General features: G+C 42.6%; 3 protein-coding genes across 8 annotated transcripts; 2 read left to right on the forward strand and 1 right to left on the reverse strand.

The window, feature by feature from the left end:
• Positions 1-169: 169 nt before the first annotated feature.
• trim65 (tripartite motif containing 65) lies at positions 170-3,337 on the forward strand. 3 transcript variants are annotated; one of them, XM_052070479.1, is made up of 8 exons: positions 170-517; positions 621-1,039; positions 1,128-1,223; positions 1,292-1,522; positions 1,678-1,846; positions 1,915-2,004; positions 2,151-2,341; positions 2,467-3,337. In XM_052070479.1, the coding sequence occupies exons 2-8, from the start codon at positions 623-625 to the stop codon at positions 2,773-2,775; spliced, it is 1,503 nt and encodes a 500-aa protein (XP_051926439.1). In that variant the 5' UTR covers positions 170-517; positions 621-622; the 3' UTR covers positions 2,776-3,337. The 3 variants fall into 3 exon arrangements, with proteins under 3 accessions (XP_051926439.1, XP_051926438.1, XP_051926440.1); XM_052070478.1 differs by having other exon boundaries at positions 171-517; positions 2,151-2,368; XM_052070480.1 differs by having other exon boundaries at positions 171-517; positions 719-1,039; positions 2,151-2,368.
• A 214-nt stretch (positions 3,338-3,551) lies between these two features.
• On the reverse strand, positions 3,552-11,737 carry wbp2 (WW domain binding protein 2). 3 transcript variants are annotated; one of them, XM_052070550.1, is made up of 8 exons: positions 11,590-11,737; positions 5,935-6,043; positions 5,480-5,615; positions 5,308-5,400; positions 5,012-5,152; positions 4,800-4,922; positions 4,654-4,733; positions 3,552-4,526 (listed from the first exon to the last, which is right to left on the reverse strand). In XM_052070550.1, exons 1-8 carry the CDS (start codon positions 11,616-11,618, stop codon positions 4,479-4,481), a joined length of 759 nt encoding a protein of 252 aa, XP_051926510.1. In that variant the 5' UTR covers positions 11,619-11,737; the 3' UTR covers positions 3,552-4,478. The 3 variants fall into 3 exon arrangements, with proteins under 3 accessions (XP_051926510.1, XP_051926509.1, XP_051926508.1); XM_052070549.1 differs by lacking the exon at positions 11,590-11,737 and adding an exon at positions 6,823-6,869; XM_052070548.1 differs by lacking the exon at positions 11,590-11,737 and adding an exon at positions 6,596-6,862.
• Positions 7,483-18,508, forward strand: unc13d (unc-13 homolog D (C. elegans)). Of its 2 annotated transcripts, XM_052070451.1 has the most exons (34): positions 7,484-7,628; positions 9,270-9,296; positions 9,386-9,442; positions 9,511-9,567; positions 9,645-9,752; positions 9,883-9,942; positions 10,095-10,161; positions 10,386-10,566; positions 10,634-10,678; positions 10,762-10,833; positions 10,917-10,986; positions 11,070-11,174; positions 11,437-11,529; positions 11,638-11,738; positions 11,959-12,076; positions 12,173-12,294; positions 12,371-12,461; positions 12,540-12,596; positions 13,030-13,127; positions 13,225-13,276; positions 13,363-13,493; positions 13,753-13,870; positions 13,955-14,107; positions 14,513-14,608; positions 14,712-14,918; positions 15,000-15,074; positions 15,145-15,224; positions 15,314-15,428; positions 15,585-15,656; positions 15,728-15,811; positions 16,062-16,182; positions 17,286-17,409; positions 17,475-17,698; positions 17,983-18,508. In XM_052070451.1, the coding sequence occupies exons 1-34, from the start codon at positions 7,572-7,574 to the stop codon at positions 18,093-18,095; spliced, it is 3,351 nt and encodes a 1,116-aa protein (XP_051926411.1). In that variant the 5' UTR covers positions 7,484-7,571; the 3' UTR covers positions 18,096-18,508. The 2 variants fall into 2 exon arrangements, with proteins under 2 accessions (XP_051926412.1, XP_051926411.1); XM_052070452.1 differs by lacking the exons at positions 17,475-17,698; positions 17,983-18,508 and having other exon boundaries at positions 7,483-7,628; positions 16,062-16,200.
• Positions 18,509-18,512: the final 4 nt, after the last annotated feature.

An 18,512-nucleotide genomic window follows, 5' to 3' on the forward strand; every position in this document is an offset into this window, starting at 1 on the left:
ATACTCTAACTAAAAATAATACTTAAAATACTCTAAATAATAATAACAATATACATACACATCTACATGGACGCATGCATATTATATCACATAAATGCTGTGTCAATAGGGAACAGTATTGAATCATCTCTCCAGTTTATAGATATAATTGTCAATTTTCCTGATAGCACTTTAAGGTATCATGATGTCGTCATGAGGAAATGGTCAGTTGACGTTGTCATCTGTGTTGATGCGCTGTGAATTTCGCCGAGAAGTGATCAGAATTATTATCGGTCGTTTTTGTTAAACCCGTTAGCAACAAATTATAATATCTATTTTTGCTATATTTCAGTCTGGGTATTTTATTCCCTAGCGCCGCGGCTAAGGTTAGCTTCTCTTTGCCACCTGCGCGTGTCTCGTTATGAACTGCTTTGTTGTCGAGACCACCAGATAACTTGCATGAGCAATTTAGAAAGTGCTATCGAGTATTTCTGCTGCTTTGAATCGTTGTGATAATTTCCTACCACATGCACTACAGGTAAGGTAACAGCAATGACTTCCTGACCAACCTCGTTTGTTACATTGTCTCTCTCTCTCTCACACACACACACGCACACACACGATTGATGTTGTTTTTCCAGAGATGGATTCTCAGAGCCAAAACCTGACCTGTGCCATATGTCTCGACATATTTCGCGTCCCTGTTACCATCCGGTGTGGGCACTCGTTCTGTGAGAAGTGCATCACTACCCATTGGGACACGAAAACCATGTCTGGTCTTGAACCGGACTGTCCCATCTGCAATGAGAAGTTTGCCACCAGGCCCACTGTCAAGCGTAATGTGTCCTTGTCTCTCCTGACCGAAGCTGCGAACAGCAACACCGGGCAATCCCGCAAAGACCCTGGGAAGGAGGAAGGACCCGAGCTTTGTGAACTCCATCTAAAGCCTCTAGTTTATTACTGCAAGCGTGACCAAATGTCTGTGTGCTGCGAGTGTGCCATCAGAGAGTGCAAGAACCATGATAAGGATTTGTTGGAGACGGAAAAGAAAAAACAAAAGGTATACACTTGACATTTTCCACCTGTGCGTGGTTGTAGTGTAGTAGTAACTTGCTTTGGTATCTTGGTTTCTTGTTGTTTTTACATAGCTATTATTGGAGGAGAAAAATGCAGAGGTGGCAAAACTCATTGAAGATACCAAGCAAAGTATTAAAAACCTAACTGAAAATATCAACCAAGCTAAGGTAATGCTTTCATCATCCTTTCCGTCAAAGTGGTCTCCCTAAGCTCGTGTTATTTGATCAATATTCAGGAGACGATGGAGCAGATATCCAATCGGGTCACCGCCAAGTTTTCCACCATGATAAAAATACTCTCCGAGCGGCAGGAGGTCACCGAACGCTTCATGGAGCAGCAGAAAGAGGCGGCCGTCTCCGAGGCAACGGCGCGTCTCTCTGACCTGGAGGAGAGCATCCAGAAGCTGAGCGCGAGCCAGGTGAAAATCGCAGCTCTCCACAACCTCTCCGATACAGAGCTCATCAAGGTTTGGAATGATTTTTACTCTTTGCTCCCATTTGCCGGGCCAGTTGTTGAGCATTATTGGTTGTCTCTCGTAGCTATGAGTAAAATGTGTCACCAGACTGGCCCCTGCTAAATTCGCTATAATGACACCTGGAAATCTCGGATCTCTTCCAATAGGAATCAATGCTCATAGAAGTTCCACAACTCAAGAATATCCCCTTCGACTTAACGCCCCAGCTGCAGGATCGATTAAGTGGCATCACGGAGATCCTGACCCGAATCTCCAAGCTGGTTGTTGAGGACCTCGAAAGAGCCGTCTGCACAGTTGTGGGTCATGACATAGAAGGTAAAAACCTAAACATTCAACCGCCCTTCTTCTATCCTCGTTTTTGCATTCTCACGACTCTCCATCAGGTTCCCCGCAGGAGAAGAGGCGCATTCTGGCTGTGGTTCCCAATCCGGCTGCCCCGAGCCACCCCGGTGGCAAGGAGGACCTGAGTGCTTGTAAGTTTCTTCTTTAGAATTTGAACTTGGAATGAATGAAATGATGAATTTCTTCAAGTGCGGTGAAAAATGATGAACGCCGATACAAATGTGATTTGTATACAATTTAAAACCGCGCGCGAATTTCCGGTCTTCCCCAACACCAGACGGATGCGCTCTGACGTTTGACCCCAGCACAGCCAACGGCCATCTGGTCTTGTCACAAGAGAACCGGAGAGCCGAGCACCTGACTTCGGGTCTGCGTCACGTGGCGGAGCACGCATCTCGTTTTGATTCCACCTGGCAGGTGCTATGCAGCCAGGGCTTCAAACAGGGCCGGCACTACTGGGAGCTGGAGGTGTCCAAACCGTGGGCCTACCTGGGGGTACATGCTGACATGAGACATACATTATCGCCTATGATTTGGAATGTGGGCAAACGCGGTGATGAGAAGTACAACAACATTCTCACTCCCGTTCGCAGGTCACGTATAGCACCATCCCCAGAAAAGAAAAAGGTCGGAGGTGCATGCTGGGTATGAACGAAATGTCGTGGAGCCTGCAGCTGGATGAGAAGCAGCTCAACGCTTGGCACAATAACCGGAAGGAGACCCTAGCTGGATCTTCTCGACACGGCCGTATCGGCATGCTGTTGGACTACGATGAGGGCACGCTCAGCTTTTACGGCGATGGACACGTCAAGCTGCACGCCTTCCATTGTGCCTTCACCCAGGAGCTCTTCCCCGCTTGCTGGATAGGAGAAGGCGTCAGCATTACGCTGTGCTCAACATGAGCGTTCCAAACTTGTTTTGCTTTTTATTTAAAAAGGAGAAATTTGTCTCAATTAACTCATTCGGTAGCAGCCAATTCTAGATCAAGTCTGAAAAGACGGTTAAAAACGTCTTTGGGAGTGAATGAGTTCAATGGAAAAACAGTAAAAAATGCAGAAATACACTGTTAGTGAGCGTTAAAAAATCAAATCATGATTTCCCTCATTTTATGTCCGTCTATTGAAGGTTGGCGGAAGCCGAAGCCTATCCCAGTTTTGGCATTGAGTGGGAATTGTCAGCTCTGCGAACCACTACGCTACCAAATCCCCCCCATTATGTCAAATAGTCATCCGATCCCGACCACTACGGAGCATTTTGTTTACACATGGAGAGTTTTGCTTATATTACGTTACGAAGTGACACGCGCCGTATTGTCTTGTGACATTGCTGCATGAAATTTCCCACGGTTGTGTCGCCCCCTTCAATTTTAGCCTCAACTCCCTTTTTAAATTATTTTTTTCATTTACGCCTCGCCTTTTACAAATATGGGCAGTAAACCTATTGCACATGCTCATTTGACTTTTTTTTTAAATTATGTATTAAAAAAAAACTTTTAAGCCATCCGATGTTGAGAGTTACATGAACCCATTTTACGACTCATTCCATATGTGTTGGTTATTTTGTATGTGGATTACTCTTTTTTTTTAAGTGTAATGTGACTTGTAGTGTTCTTTGAGACTCGGTATTTTGGGAACATGAACAAGTGTGTGATAGGAAACAGTACACACACTAAACCACGTTCATGTGAAACAGGATCCATTTAATAAATACCTATTGGTTACACTAGCTGTCATTTAATAATTTTAAAGCTTCATCATCACTTTCAGCCATGCCTGAGCAAACAAGAGCCCCAAGCTCAACACGCTGGCCTCAGCAAATGTTTAACATACGGTATGCAGATCATTTAATCTACTGTAGTAGGAAGTACAGGCAATCTCCAACAAAAGACTTCAAATCGGAATTGAGACTATTTTCTATCATACAGATTTGTTTTTTTTTTTAAAGATGCAGCTGGTCTGCAGTCCCGCGTTGCGTTAAAGGTAAAAAAAAAAAAAAAAAAAACTAAACATTTGCTTTTGGACAACATAAACCATAATCTGTCCTGTCTTTACATCGCACTGACCCACCTTCCACCGTCTGATCTTAATCCTGGATCACAGACTCACTGCTGGACTCTTACGCGGTCCTCTCACCCACCGCCATGCGCCGACGCCTTGCACGTCCCGATAAGTGTGACACGCTATATATTACCTTTGAAATATATACAGTTAAATGGTAAAAAAATAAATTCCTACATTTAGCTAGCTCACTGGAGACATTCGCGGAGCAAAGTGTACCGTAAGATTTAATCATACCTGATTGTTAGTCCAGTACGACCTTACATAAATCATAGCAAAGCTAAACGAAGTGTGTGTGTGTGTGGGGGGGGAATCTTGCAACACTCTCAAGACACGAATAAGAAATAACAACCTCTCTCTCGTCAATTGCGGTTTCTATCCAGTATTTGATCACTTCAAATGTCATCCAAAGGGTTGGAATGAGAATGTGGCTCGGAAGACAGGAAGGACGGAAGTCAAGAGGGGAATGATCCTAAGAAATTAAAGTGAACTGGATATTATGGCGGTCGATGGAGTCGTCGTGGCGAGTGGATGGAAGTCAAGCAGGTCTACTGGTTCTTTTTGTCTTCGGGAGGAGAGTAAGGGGGAGGCTTATCCTACACAAAAAACAAAAACATACGGTAATTACACGACTGTTATACTACAGTTGCTCAAATGGCGGGAGAGTTGCTTATCCCGAGAGCGAGTGAGTGTCACAAACATCCGCGACGAGTCAAGACGTACCTCTGGCAGGTACACGTGAGTGGGCGGCAGTGTGGAACAACAAGCGGCGCTGGCTGCGGCTTCGGCTGCTTTCGCCTCAGCTGGAAAGCAAAGACGGCATTGGCGAAAAGTGAAACGGCGCTTGACAAGAGCGCGGTTTTGCTAACCGGCAGCCGTAGAGGGGACTTCGGGGTCACGCGGGGGCTGCTGAACCGGAGCGGATGAATAAGGAGGCGGGGCCATGTAGGCTGCGGCGCTATCAAATGCCGGAGGGTTGGGGTAGAAACCATCTGCGTGGTGCAGAAAAAGAATCAGAATTAGAATCAGATTAGAGCGACTCGCTCAGGGTTTTACGATTTTTTTTTTCCTTCAAAGATACCTGGAGGAGGCACGTCGGAGTAGGCGTAGCCTGGCGGGGGTCCGGCGGGATACGCCCCGTTAGGAGGCGGATAAGTATAGGCCCCGTTAGCCATAAAAGGACATCCACCAAATGCTGGGGTGACCGGCTGACCTCGAGAAGCTGAAGGACAGAAAAAAAGCATGATGGGAGGGCAGAGTCTATATCATGTCTTTTAGTCTGCTTTGCGTACTGAAACAAAAATGATGGTTCGTGTTTTTCATTTCGTCCAAGGTGGCGTAATAAAAGTCTGCATTTGCTCAAAATAATGGCCTCACCCTGACTGGCAACTTGCAGCATGTATTGTCCAAACTCAATGGCGCCACCTGCAGCAAAGATGAGCTTGAAGCTTGTGCTGCCTTCCCAACCACCTGAAACACAAAAAAAACCACCACACACAGAATGAAGAAAATTCAATCTCAACATTTTGAAATTCACTACAAAACGAACCTCCGGGCTCTGCACCGATGGTCCCCTTGATGTAATTTGCACCCAGTACAGGTTGCTTGACCCCACAGCCTTTCATCAAATAGAAAGGCATCATAAAGGACCTGAGTGCATCTTGACCTTTGGCCACAAAGATCACCTGATATGGATGAGAGAAAACATTTCGGATGCTGAATTTGTACATTTGTTTTAGTTTTTATGGTTGCCGAGTGATGATCGTAATCAACGGAATATCAGCGTGTCTAAAAAGTGCGTCAAGCACTATGGCTCTCCTTTGCCACATGTGAGAGCATAACAGCAAGTGAGGATGCAGTAAAAACCCATTAAAAACAACAATCCCTATATATATTGCGACTTTCCACAATCAATAGTCAATACGGACCAAAATATCATTTTCAAGCTTCATCGTACTTTGTAAATATAATGAGGAGAAACATTTAACGTGCATTTCATCTCACCCTGTAGGGGGTCAGGTAGATGCTGCCCTTCTTGCTCTTTCTGAAGGCCTCGGGTAGGCTGTCCGTGTCGCCGAAGACCAGCTCCACATTGTCATGGTTCATCAAAACGCTAACATTAACACCCGTGGACACAGCAATATCATTATTATTGTATCATTCTGACAGACACAAGTCGCTCAGACTGAAATGGTACCAGTATTATGTCATAAGGATTGCCAGGTGACCAAACACTACTCGTCAATTACTTTGGAGTTCTGTAAAAGGATTAGGCTGACTGTACATGCGATCTCCTGACAGATCATACTAATCTGATGTTTAGACCTCTGTTCAGGGGCTATTCTGGTGGATTCGAGAACAATCTACATTGACTTTATTTTATGTTAGTGAAGCCTGCTATCACATTCTGACTCCGTCCGTTTTCGTTACAACCTGTATCACTCAATACTTCATTTCGATTGACATGTGACAACACGCAGTTGTCACAAGACCTCAATTATGTCGCTTGGAACTCGTGAGGAAATTGGAAAAAACAAGCTAGCCGCTGAAATGCGTCATTCCAAGTGGTGCCTTTGAATGCGATCTGCGTGCGTAAAACGACACGAATATATCATTAACTAACACGTTTATGGAGTCGAGTGGATTTTGTTAGCGACGTCGCTACCTTTCACTGTTGTTGATAATGACTCCACCGGACTCCGAATGGTTCTGGTTAAGAGTCATGTCGACGGGCCTCCGCAACTCCCACACACAGCAAAGCGATGATCGCGTGCGTCCTCTCTCACAATTTACCCGCTACTACAAGCCTGTCTACAACACCGGTTCGCTTAAAAATGACAGAAAAATCACGATTTGTGAAAGATGTTTACGCCGCTAACTTCAGTACCGCACCTGCGCGTCACAGTCGAGGAAAACGCCCACATGCCACGTCACAATGACGTCACCGCCGTCGCTTGTTTCAAAAGCGCCCATAAAATAGACAAAAACATAAAACTTCTTGAGTAAATTGCGCTCGCCAACTGCACATTTTAATAATGAATAAAGCTATCGACGTATATTTTTGACGTTTATTTTAAAAATGTCTTTTTCATTTTGTTTTTAAATTTGACCTATATACGGTGTTTACGAATGATCCCATCTCTGCTCTGCTGCATGACCTTACAGGTGTTCACCAGGAGGTCAAGGCCCTGTTGGAGCACCAGAAAAGCAGTGCGATGAGGTCCTATGTTTGGAACAAGCGCCATATAAAATAAAAGATGAAAGTGTGATGCATGTCTTCACTTCAATAAAACTATCGTAGACTATTTGCTGGATTGATGGCTAGTCTCATCATTGTGAGTTAGTTTTGCAGACAGCCTCAAGACAATCTCAAAGATATTTCGATCACTGCTTGATGATTTTGTTTCTGGTGTGTGACACAAGTGATTTCAAATGTGCCCTGGAGAGTTTTTTGTTTTTTTTTAAACAGGTACAGCGTAGGGAAGTGTATGTCTCGCCACAGTCATCTGCGCTACCTCATTTCTTACCGGAAGTGATGACTTCCTGTGTGACAGTTTTGTCCAAAAAAAAAAAAAACCTCTGCTCATGCATTGTCACTCATACATGCGGGACACGCTGGCGGCTCATCAGAGAGCAACATTATGTCGGCTCAAAGGGAGACCACCAACGCAGTGGAACTACTCAAAACACCTGAACAAGTAAGGGCTATAATTCTACAATGTGTTTGGTCACAAATGCGTTACAAAGTAGGTGTTTGTTCAATGAGGCATAGTGATGATCACTTCTCATTGTCTTCTGAAGATTATGGTTAAAGTTTTGCAAGGCGCTTACACCCATGAGCATTCACTAACCAGGAGAGGCTATTTTGAAACTGTACTTGAATGCACCATGGTAGAAAATATCTACAAAGACATCTACCATATGTCTAGTGTAAAAGAAAATGTCTTTTAATAATAAAAATAAAAAAGTGGACGTTCCTAAAAAGTGGACATCATTTAAAATATGAAAATCCGAGTTAGGAATGAAAAAATAATTTTAAAAATTAATAAGCATTTCTGCAAAACATACATTTTAGGACCAATCTCCAAACACTCAACAAAAGTATGCGCCTGTGACACAATATTTTCCTTTTTGGCCTTGCTTTTGGATTTAAAAAAAAAAAATTCGGTGCCATCTCCAAGTCGATTATCCAGTTGGTGTATTTTTTTTATTGAATTTCCTTGAAAACGGCCGTTTGAACTTTTTTTGAAAGTTGTTTTGACCACACAAAATGTCTCTTCGCTGCTTTTTTCACCCAAAGAACAAATACAACATAAAACTTGATTTTAACATCATGCTTAGTTTTTATACATCTTGTGAGGATCTATGATTGTTTGGAACACCCTGTCATATTTTTCATAGTCCATCATGTGCAGTCGATCTCATTGTTAGAACAATTTCAAAAGTCAAATGCAGAAACTTGCGATGGAGCGACAAAGGCCAAAAGGTTATTTTAAACGCTGGTGCCATGAATCACGATTATTTTAGGATGTGAGTTTGGATCAGGTGATGCAGAATGAACCTAAATTCTATTTCTATTTCACCCCTCCAAAAAAGGGAATACATTTTCTGCTAGTCGTCATCAAGGCTTTTGGGGAAAAGGCCTTACACTGCACACATACAAAACAAACAACCATCGCCCGCCCATTCACATCCATTGACAAATTAGACTCGCATTTTCTTCGGAATGTGGCAGGAAGCTGGACAGCACCCACACAAGTGCGGCAGCAACATAAAAAGTCCACAAGAGAAGCCTCGGAGTGAAACCTCGAAGCTCAGACTTGTGAGGCAGACATGCTAACCACTAGCTCACCGCGCTGCACAAAAAATAACATTGACTATATTTTAACATGCAAATGTTTCATATGGTACGGACCTCTCACACACCTATGACAGCCATATACAAAATAATTTTGTGCTAAGGTGCTCATAAATATTGAGTTTTAACTCATATTTTAATGTTTTTTTTGTGGTTGTAGTTTGATTCATTTTTATTTTCCGAGATGGGATCAAATCTAACGAGTTTATTTTCAGTCGTTTTACTCTCTTGTATAGACAACTGCTTGTTCATAAATTTGACATGACTTTCTTTCCCGGCGGTGAATATCGTTACCTCATTGTTGCCTCAGTTTACATTTCATAATCTGGAAAAAGAGGAAGTTTGTAACAGACGCTGTAATTAAATGATCAAAAGTCATCCTTGTTGAACATCATATTTCAACGTAGCCATCAGGAATATGTTAAAAGCAACATTTTTGCTTCCTATCTCTGAATAGTTCTCTTTATATTCTATTTTCCAGAACCTTGGCATGTCAAGAATGAAGCAGGTAATCTGGGTTACAAAATACTGCAGATTTGTCATACTGGCGCTGTGTAATATTCATTCGGCCACGTTTTTTTATCTCTTCCTTGCTAGTATTCTCCCGGCCATGGGCGTAAACTGGGTCAGACAAGAAAGTTCCGATACAAGAGGGTGAGCAGACTCAAACCCCCTAAATGGAACGTGAGAGAATATTTTCATTTTCATTCGTTTAATTTTAGGATTTTCAAGATGAGGAAAACCCAGAAGAGAAAACCCGTCGCCTCAAAGAACTACAGGTACGTCACCCGTCACGTAACTGCATATCATAACGGTCGATACTGACAAGAACATCTTACTTTGCTTTTATTTCAAGCTCAACCCGCTGTACAAGGAGTTGTTGTACACTATTGCACATAAGATGGGAAAATCGGCATCAACGGAGGCCTTCGCTGACAGTCAACTTCACCAGTATATCAAAGAGGTGATCACCTTCTCGTTATTTATCACCCTACTCCCAGTCTCTTACGTATGCCCAACTACTTGCAAGTGATATTATGTTGCAAGAGGAGTTAAAAAAGATTTAGAAAATCCCAATATTTTTTTTTTACCAGGCTCTCACAATGACAGAATCTGAGCACAACTCTCTGATGGAAGTAGTACAAAACTCCGAGGTGACAAATTTCAAAATTCTTTATCCGTCCAAAAAAAAAAAAAAAAATGGGGGAGTTTTCCTCCCATTATGTCATTTTTTGTTACCCTGAATTACAACTTATTCAACTTTTCTATCCACAAGTCATTTCTTAAAACGATTTGAAACTTACAGCCACCTGTGTACTGCCTGATGGCCACTGTAAAGGAAGCCAGGGGAATTCTGGGAAAAGATGTGAGCGGTGAGTTCACACATCTCATTTTCTTTTGTGGATGAAGAGGTTATAATTATAATGTGTATTTCTTACATATTTTGATAATTTTTTATACTTTAGAAAACATTTACGTCTGAATTTTGGGGCGGCTTGGAATGAATTAGGGCATTTACATGGAAAATGCGCCTCGACTTACAAACTTTTCGAGTTAAGAAATTTCTTCCAGAACTTTCAATGTCTTTGTTGGCCAGGTTTAAGTGACCCCTACTGCTTGCTGACCATACTGGAGGACGAAGAAGAGAGGCGCACACGTCGTTCCAGAGCCAAGGCCATTAAATATGTGGTCAAGGATGCCGTGTCTGACGATAAGATCTATCAGACCGACATCAAGAATCAGACTCTCAACCCAATTTGGAACGAAACATTTATACTGTAAGATTGACGCGCATTACTTCAGAGGATCGGCTTGCTTTTGTGTCATTGTGTTTTTATTCCTCAGGGAGTTTGAAGACATTGCGGGTGCCAGCTTCCACCTTGAAATGTGGTATGAGAGAAAGAAAAAAAACATCTCTTGGTGGTCATTTTTCAGCTCACTAAGCTTAAATCCTGACCTCGTCGCTGTTGCAGGGATAAAGATGAGGAGGTGTCGCTCACTCAAAAACTGGAGGAGATCACCACCAGTTTTTCGAGTTTAAGCAGGTAGCAAGCTAGGTTTACTCATCACACCCGAGCATTGAATGAAGCGGGAAAAGTGACACAATTTTTTTAAAAAAATTTTTCAGAATTCTTAAGGAGGTCACAAAGGAGAAAGGGACCGATGACTTTTTGGGGAAAGTTGTTATCAAGCTACAGGTTGTGAATATTTTCTTACCCTTTTCTGTTTTTTAAACACCATCCTCTGACTTTAAAATCAACGTCCCGTAATATCTTTTCAGGATCTCCACTGCACTGAGGACAACTGGTACGTTCTGCAGCCGAGAACAGAGACCTACCCGGACCGAGGCCAATGTCACCTGGACCTCAAGTTTATCCATAAAGCGGTAACAATGCATCTTGGTATCCAGCGTACTGCCTTCGTACCCCTACGCTCTTGCGTTTTACAACCCAGGAACATTTGTGTAGTTTTTCGGATATTGGAAATCACTCCCTTGGAGTTCTCATTCGTCTCCAAGTAATTGGCCCGTAGTGGTTCACTTGGCATAATTCCTACTTAGCCAAAATGGTTATTTGTCTATGTATCTATTTGTGTCCTGTGATGAACTGTTTCGAGAGACAAAACGTGCTGTGTCGTGTTACTGGCAGAGAGATGACACACTAAGCCCAGGTCGAAACGCTTACACCAACTACTGTGGAATCCTGCAACAGTTTGTCCTGTCTTACATTTCCAAGCAAAAGGTAAAGGGGGGCGGGGGGTCTCTCTCAGATCTCATTAAAATAATTAAATAAGAAACATACCAAGCATTGATGTAGACGTCCAGCCACATTTTCTTTCATCGCTTCCAGAGTTCCGCTCCATGGAAAGGGGAATTGTGCGGCGAGGCCCAGACTCTCCTGGAGCATTACGCGACACAGAATGACCTTTCACCTTTTCTTCAAGACTTGGCGTAAGCCGCACTGTAAAATTAAAACAAGAATATTTTCACTCACTGTATCACAGAAGCAATTTATTGTTGTTCCGGGCTTGAAATTAAAAATAAAAAGTCTCGGTTGAAGCACCACTGCACTAAAATGATGAAACGTAAATTTCAAAAAGGGGTTTCTCAAGCAAGATTTCATTATTTGGACCATTTACCGGTAGTTGATCATTTTGTGTTCCCATGACAGGAAATGGGTGGCTTACAGTAAACTGTACCAAAGCATTGAGGTGGATTCCTCTTTGCTGTTACAACAACTCACGTGTGTGGAGTACCACTGGCATCAACAGGAGCTGCCATACCAACAGGTGGGAAAACCGCTAAGTCGCTACAATTATTTTCGCTCTTTTTTTAAATAAACACAAAATAAAACTTGAACACAATTGTTGCATCACGTCAATCAGAAGCAAGAACTGGGCGACTCTCTTCATGGTTTCCTGCATTACGGTCTCCATCTCGTGTCAAAATACCGAGACGTCTTCCCCCCGACGCCGAGTGCCACTCCAAAATTACACACACTGCTCAGGTACAAAAAAAGCTACGAGTTCTTTCCATGAACCACAGATGCTATCCGTTCAATAAGTGAACATTTGCCCTTCCAGGATCTTAGTCCAAATCTGCAAGACAAAAGCATTTCAGAAAATGAACCCGGCTGATTTTGAACTGCACGACGAGGTGGCCGACGCGGTCCAGGTCCTGTAGTAGCCACGGTGATGTCAGTCATATGTTGAAAATCATTGATCACGATGAGAATTTTCTTCTCGCTGACAGACGGGGACGCAGGCGTGGTTTAGCAACAAAAAAGGTTTGCACCAGCCGATGACCAAGGTAAAATACATCACGTTGCCTCTACCGAGTGCGGTATTTAATTGGACAGCTTATCACGTTACACGGTGCATGAAATGGTTTATTGAAACATGGCATCGAATAAAAGCTCAAACCGATTGAATCGAATTTAATTTCCCCGTCCCTAAGCCGCCACTTTTTCAAAGTGGGCTGATTGTGGTTGTCGTTTGCCACTGTCACCTTCAATTTCGAAATGAGTCATTCAGTAAAACGTGAAAGTGAGCAAAAGCAGTCGCCATTTTTATTGTATTGTATAAAAAAAAAAAATCATACCAAAATCATCATCGTCTGATTTTTCATACCAATATCATTATTTTCAAAGACATACTTTCATCCGTTTTTTGTGGAAATTCATAGATTGTGTTGCGGTGTCTATTTAATTGTTTTCTTTTGGGTGCGCTTGCCCTTCAATCAGGAGCTATCAGAGATCATTAGCGCCTTGTCCAGGTTGATTGTCGAAGTACGGGATGACATAAAACTCAACAGGGATGTCTGGAACAGAACATTTGTCAGGTAAATCCCCAAAAAATAAAACAATTGTATAAATACGGACATTGTAATATAGTCGATCACTTTTGGAATAAAATGTGGTTCTTTGGTCATCATGCAGTGCGGTACAACTGGACGTGTTCACTGCAGTCTACGAGAAGTTCGATTCTCTGGTAAGTGAGACCGGTAGTTTGTACTTGATGTTATTTTTATCACCTCACCGACTTGTTTTTTTTTTTTTTTTTTTTAATGTGCGCAGCTTGCTACAGAAGTGAGAGAAACCTTATCTCAAATGGAAGGTCACATTGATCAGAGTCTTGCCAACAGCCTGTTTCCCGTTTACCTGAACCTGCAAGCCATCCGCAAGGACAAGGCCTTCTTACAGAAAAGGTCAGTCGGACTGCAGAATTGCTATCGTTTAGGTCATTTCGGTTAAAAAATAAAAACTAAATGCAATTTTCATCATGCATCAATTTAGCAGGATGACTTTCCACACACACACACATACACATCAGCGGAAGTCACAAATTGGACAAAAGTTACATTTAGTGTTTGTCAAAATAACTTTCTTTTACCGTTGAGTTGATTTAAAAAGTGCAAATAGATAACGTAGCGTATCATTAGCATAAGAGCTATTGTTTCATTTCAGGGGTTTACTAAAGCTGACAAATTTTTATGTGAGCTTCAGAGAGGCTCAACCTTTCTGGCTCCATCAGATATTCAACACCACGATGGACAGAGTGGAGAGGGCCGTGAAGGTCGACAAGGTATACCGCTTCGTGTTTCCGTGCACCGCATTGCGTTTGTGTTTACTTCGCGTCGTGAAGATACGTTTTGAATATGGCTCTCAGCTACAGCCCATGCACTCCAGTGCAGCGCCCATAAAACACAGCTCCTCTGCCGTGGATCTGGTTGCTTGCATCCAGCCTGTGTGCGACATGTGGGAGCAGATATCCTGGCCGGACCCCGAGGAGTCGTTCATGCTCATGGTGAAAATCACTGAGGTGTTGTATACTTTTTCCCCACATAGTTCTGATTTGACATTGCGACCATGTGATAAAAGTCATAAACATGCTGCGGTTTAAAGATTTTGAACTTGAGTCCTTGTTTGGCCTTTGTTAACAAAAAAAAATTAAACACACCACACCATTAACATATTTTTTTTAAAGGAAATCTAGTTAAAATTAAAACAAAAAAATTATAGCATACTCTAAGCAACCAGTTGCTTGTACTGTTGAAATTAGCCCATTTTTAATGAACCTTCAGGCCTCACCTCATACATCGCTGGGCTAATAGCGAGTACTGATTTATTGCGTTATTTTAACACGGTGATATGCTTATGGCTATAATTCATGCTACATGCTAATGTTGACGAGTGTGTGTGTTTTTTTTTCTGTGTGTGTGTGCAGGATGTTTGGAAGATTGTGGCGACCTACTGTCATCGTCTCAAAGCCAGAGTCAGGATGCTCTCTGAGAAGTCAGATCATGGAAGCGCAATTAAAATGGTGGAGGCTTGTCTTGCTTCAATAAAAATAAAATAAAATAAAATAAAAACAGGTTCTACACATTGAAAAGAAATGTCAGTTCTAGTTCTTTCTTCTTCCATAGCTGTGCGTTGTGGTGAACGACCTGGAATACCTGCGGTCCGTCGTGTCCCAGCTTCCGGCGAAGCTAAAATGGGCGGCGCTTTGGGAGCGCACCCGACACGCCATCGGGGAAAGTCAGTTCCACAACACGCTGCCGGCGCAAGTGCAGCAAACTCAGGGCGCCCTCGGACGAGAGATTCGCACCGCTTTGGACACGTTGAGCAAAAAGGTGCGTGAGATGCGCAACAAGACCTTAGTCGTCTTCTGAGGGGGAGCGGGTGGGCCGACGTCTTTTCTTCTGTCTTTTCAGTTGAATGCAGACATTGAGACTTACGTCAGAGGAATGTCAACCACAACGCAAAATCCCTCCAAATCCACAGAAGATGTAAGTACAGTACTTTGCTTAGCGCAATGAAATATCATTTGTCTTGTGACCTTAACCTCATCGAATTTAGGCCGCAACCCCTCTCATGCGCTATCTGGAAAAAGAGCTGCATTACATGAATGAAAATTTGGTTCAAGAGAACTTCAACAGGTGACGGGAGAGCCCCCCCCCCCCCCCCCCGCCGCCGCCGCCCACCGTGTGTGAATCCAACATGACGCAAATTCCTCTCTCACGCGCAGTCTGCTGACTCCCTTGTGGAATAACTCGGTGAAAATCCTCTACCAGATGGCTGCTGCGCATTCGCACCACGGGGGGCTCATGGTGTTCTGTCACAGGCTGCTGTACACACTGCAGGTAAAGTGCATAGAAGCATGTGGTGGACTCAATTGCAATTATCGCATAGTTTGATTCAGACTCTCTATAAATTCACCACCAATTCACAAATGTCATAGAAAGGGTTTAAAAAAAAAACATGACTGATGATTTAGCTCGCTGTGATATTCATTCCAGTGCCTGGAACAGTGCTTCCACGGCGAGGGTAACGGTCTTCCATTGGAAACACTCCACTCTGATGATTACAAGGTGAGCGGATGGAACTGTAGACCGTATGATGAAAAAAGTTCCGACTAAAATCTCGCTGCTTACGGTCGTAGACTCTCAAGGCCTACCTGACTTATCACTCTCTGAGCAGTCGCCAGCTTGTGGACAAGTACCTCGAAGGGAAAATATTGGAGCAGGTGTGATGCTTTCGTATTTCTCTTTTAACCCTGGGGAACCCACGGGGTCAAATTTGGCCCTAATCCTAAAATAGGATTAAAGCATGAAATGTTAAAAAAAACATATATTTTGGTGTTCAGTGAACATATAGCAGTCATTTAATGTAAAATTCATCATTTTCCAAAGAAGAAAATGGTACTTGAGTTCTCCAGGGTCAAGCGGATATTATGCATGTGTATTCTTTCAAACTATGACACATCTTTGTCACAGAGAGTGACTGCCGGTGAGAAATACGGCGCGGTTACACTTCGCACCAACTACAGGAGATCGGACCAAAGACTCAGAGTTGAAGTGTTGAACGCAGCTAACCTTCTACCAATGGACTCCAACGGTGAAACTTAATAGAAAAGTCAGAACACACATGCAAAAGTCTTACATTTCATACCACAAGGGAATTCAATGAGCTTCACACAACCAAATCACAACACCTAAAAACATTTTTTTTAAAGTATAAGGAACAAAAATAACAAAAAGAAGGGACATCGACAGCAATCAAACGCATTTACAAACAGAAGACTGAAAGGTATTTAAAAGCAAAGTCAAGATATCATAGGTAGCTTTCTATAATTACTGCCAATATTACTGATAGTAAGTCAGATTCCATACATTTTTGAGGATTTTTACACACAGAAGCGGGCGCTGTCATATCTTACGTTTTTGAGCCGATCAGTGGAGGGGAAAGTGAAAGTGATGACCCCGACGACGCCACCGAGGAGCCTGGTTGAGAGTCGGCACAATACCGCGCAGAGTGGATTGGAAATAATATAGTATCGATAACATTGCGTCGGCCGTACATGAAACGTTACAACGTGGTGGACAATCTTGAACTGCATTTTTCAATGCATAGAAATGTATCATCACCATTTCTGAGGTGTCGTAGATGCATTGCAAATAACTCCTCACCTCTTGCCTACGCCGCTTTTCGAATGCAATGCACGACGACCGGGACTCTTCCTGCTTGCAAGTTGATCACGCTGCCGATTGACTTTCCGATCCACTTCTCTTTTTGTTATCCTACGGAAACCCGAATGAACGTGCCATTCCCCCACATTAGTGCAACTAACTGCCACACAATGAATGAACCATTGTTTTAAGTGCAAAAGCAACCGAACGCCACAATCTCCACTTCATTGTTTGCCTCTGTGACGTCACAGACCCGGAAATACAAACCGCAGAGGACTCATTATTATATTAAGTGATTAAACTGTTATCTACCTACGATTTAATCACTTTCTAATGACGTTTATGCATTGTAAAGGGGTTTCGAGGTCTCGGGAACAGCTTTTCAAACTTTGGTCACTGACCTTTAATACTTCATAAGGTCATAAAAATGAGTAACATTTTTCGTAATTGCCCGAGTATGTCCTTTTATTTACTTTTCTGTCGTGTATCCCAATGACAGTTGTCTTATACTGTATCTCCTGCGTTCCACAGGTTTAAGTGATCCTTACGTGCAGTTGTGTCTGGAGCCTTTCCACACCTTCCCTCTTATAGAACCTTGCCGCACTCAGATAAAAAGCTGCGATCTAAATCCTCTCTTCGATGAGGGCTTTGAGTTGTAAGTCTGCTTTGCTGCTCTCAAACACGATCTTGAACTAACAAATTGTCTCCATCACATGACAGCCTGGTTGGGTTGGATCAGTGCCATGCTCCAGGTGCTTGCCTGGTCGTGACGGTTCTGGACCATGCCACCTTGAGAACTGACGACTTTGAAGGTGAAGCCTTCCTGTGTCTCAAAGATATACCTGGAGTAGCAAATACAGAGGCAGAAAAACAGGGACCAGGCTTTCATCCCGATCCATTTCCTGCTCAAATTCGTCTCCCGCTGATGCATCCAAAACCTAATGGTATGATTTTGCTCTTTTGGTTGGGGTCACTATTTGAATGAAAATCTAATAGCAAAATTACATGTTCATTCATGAATCTCAAGTGTTGAACACGGTAGTTTTCTTGTGTACGCCTCACTTTTATTGTCATCAATGTGACAGTCGCTGCAAAAAAGAATCATACTGACCACCCACGGCAATCACAGCCAGTCGTGTTTTACCCTTAGCTTTCCTATTTTTGCACAGGGTTCATCTTTCCTGACTTAATTGCAACTTTTCCTCACTCTCTCTCTCTGTATTCCCAGAAAACAACATCCTTAAATTGCTGGAGTCCAGAAAAGGCGAGCGAGAGATAAAAGCCTTTGTGAAGAAAAGAAGACAAAGAGAGAAACAATCCAAGGAGCGAAGTCAACAATGACACATGCACATTTTTTTTCTCCATCCAAAAATATACAATTTGTTTTAATGAACTAAATCCATTCATAATGAAACACTGTTATAAGACAGTCCACTTCCTGATGCATTTTCTAATCAGTGCGGTAACGTTCGTCAATACACAGAACATGTTAAGACTACAATGAAATGTCAACAATGAGAAACCGCCTTTGGGAAAATACGGCAGGTATGACTAAACATGTGAGTAATTGAGACGATGTGAAAAGTTATGAAATTAAAAAAAAAAAAGTAATTTAAAAGACTACACAAGTCGACTGAGTATATTTCGCTTGATTGTGTTCGTATGCATTTCTCGTTGAGAAACCTGAGTGCTTTAACAGAGGCTGCCTGTTGTATTGTTCATTCTAAATGTATTCACTAAATACTTTGTTCCTATTTG

This window comes from Hippocampus zosterae, chromosome 7 (assembly GCF_025434085.1).
Source record: "Hippocampus zosterae strain Florida chromosome 7, ASM2543408v3, whole genome shotgun sequence".
NCBI classification, from domain to species: Eukaryota; Metazoa; Chordata; class Actinopteri; order Syngnathiformes; family Syngnathidae; genus Hippocampus; species Hippocampus zosterae.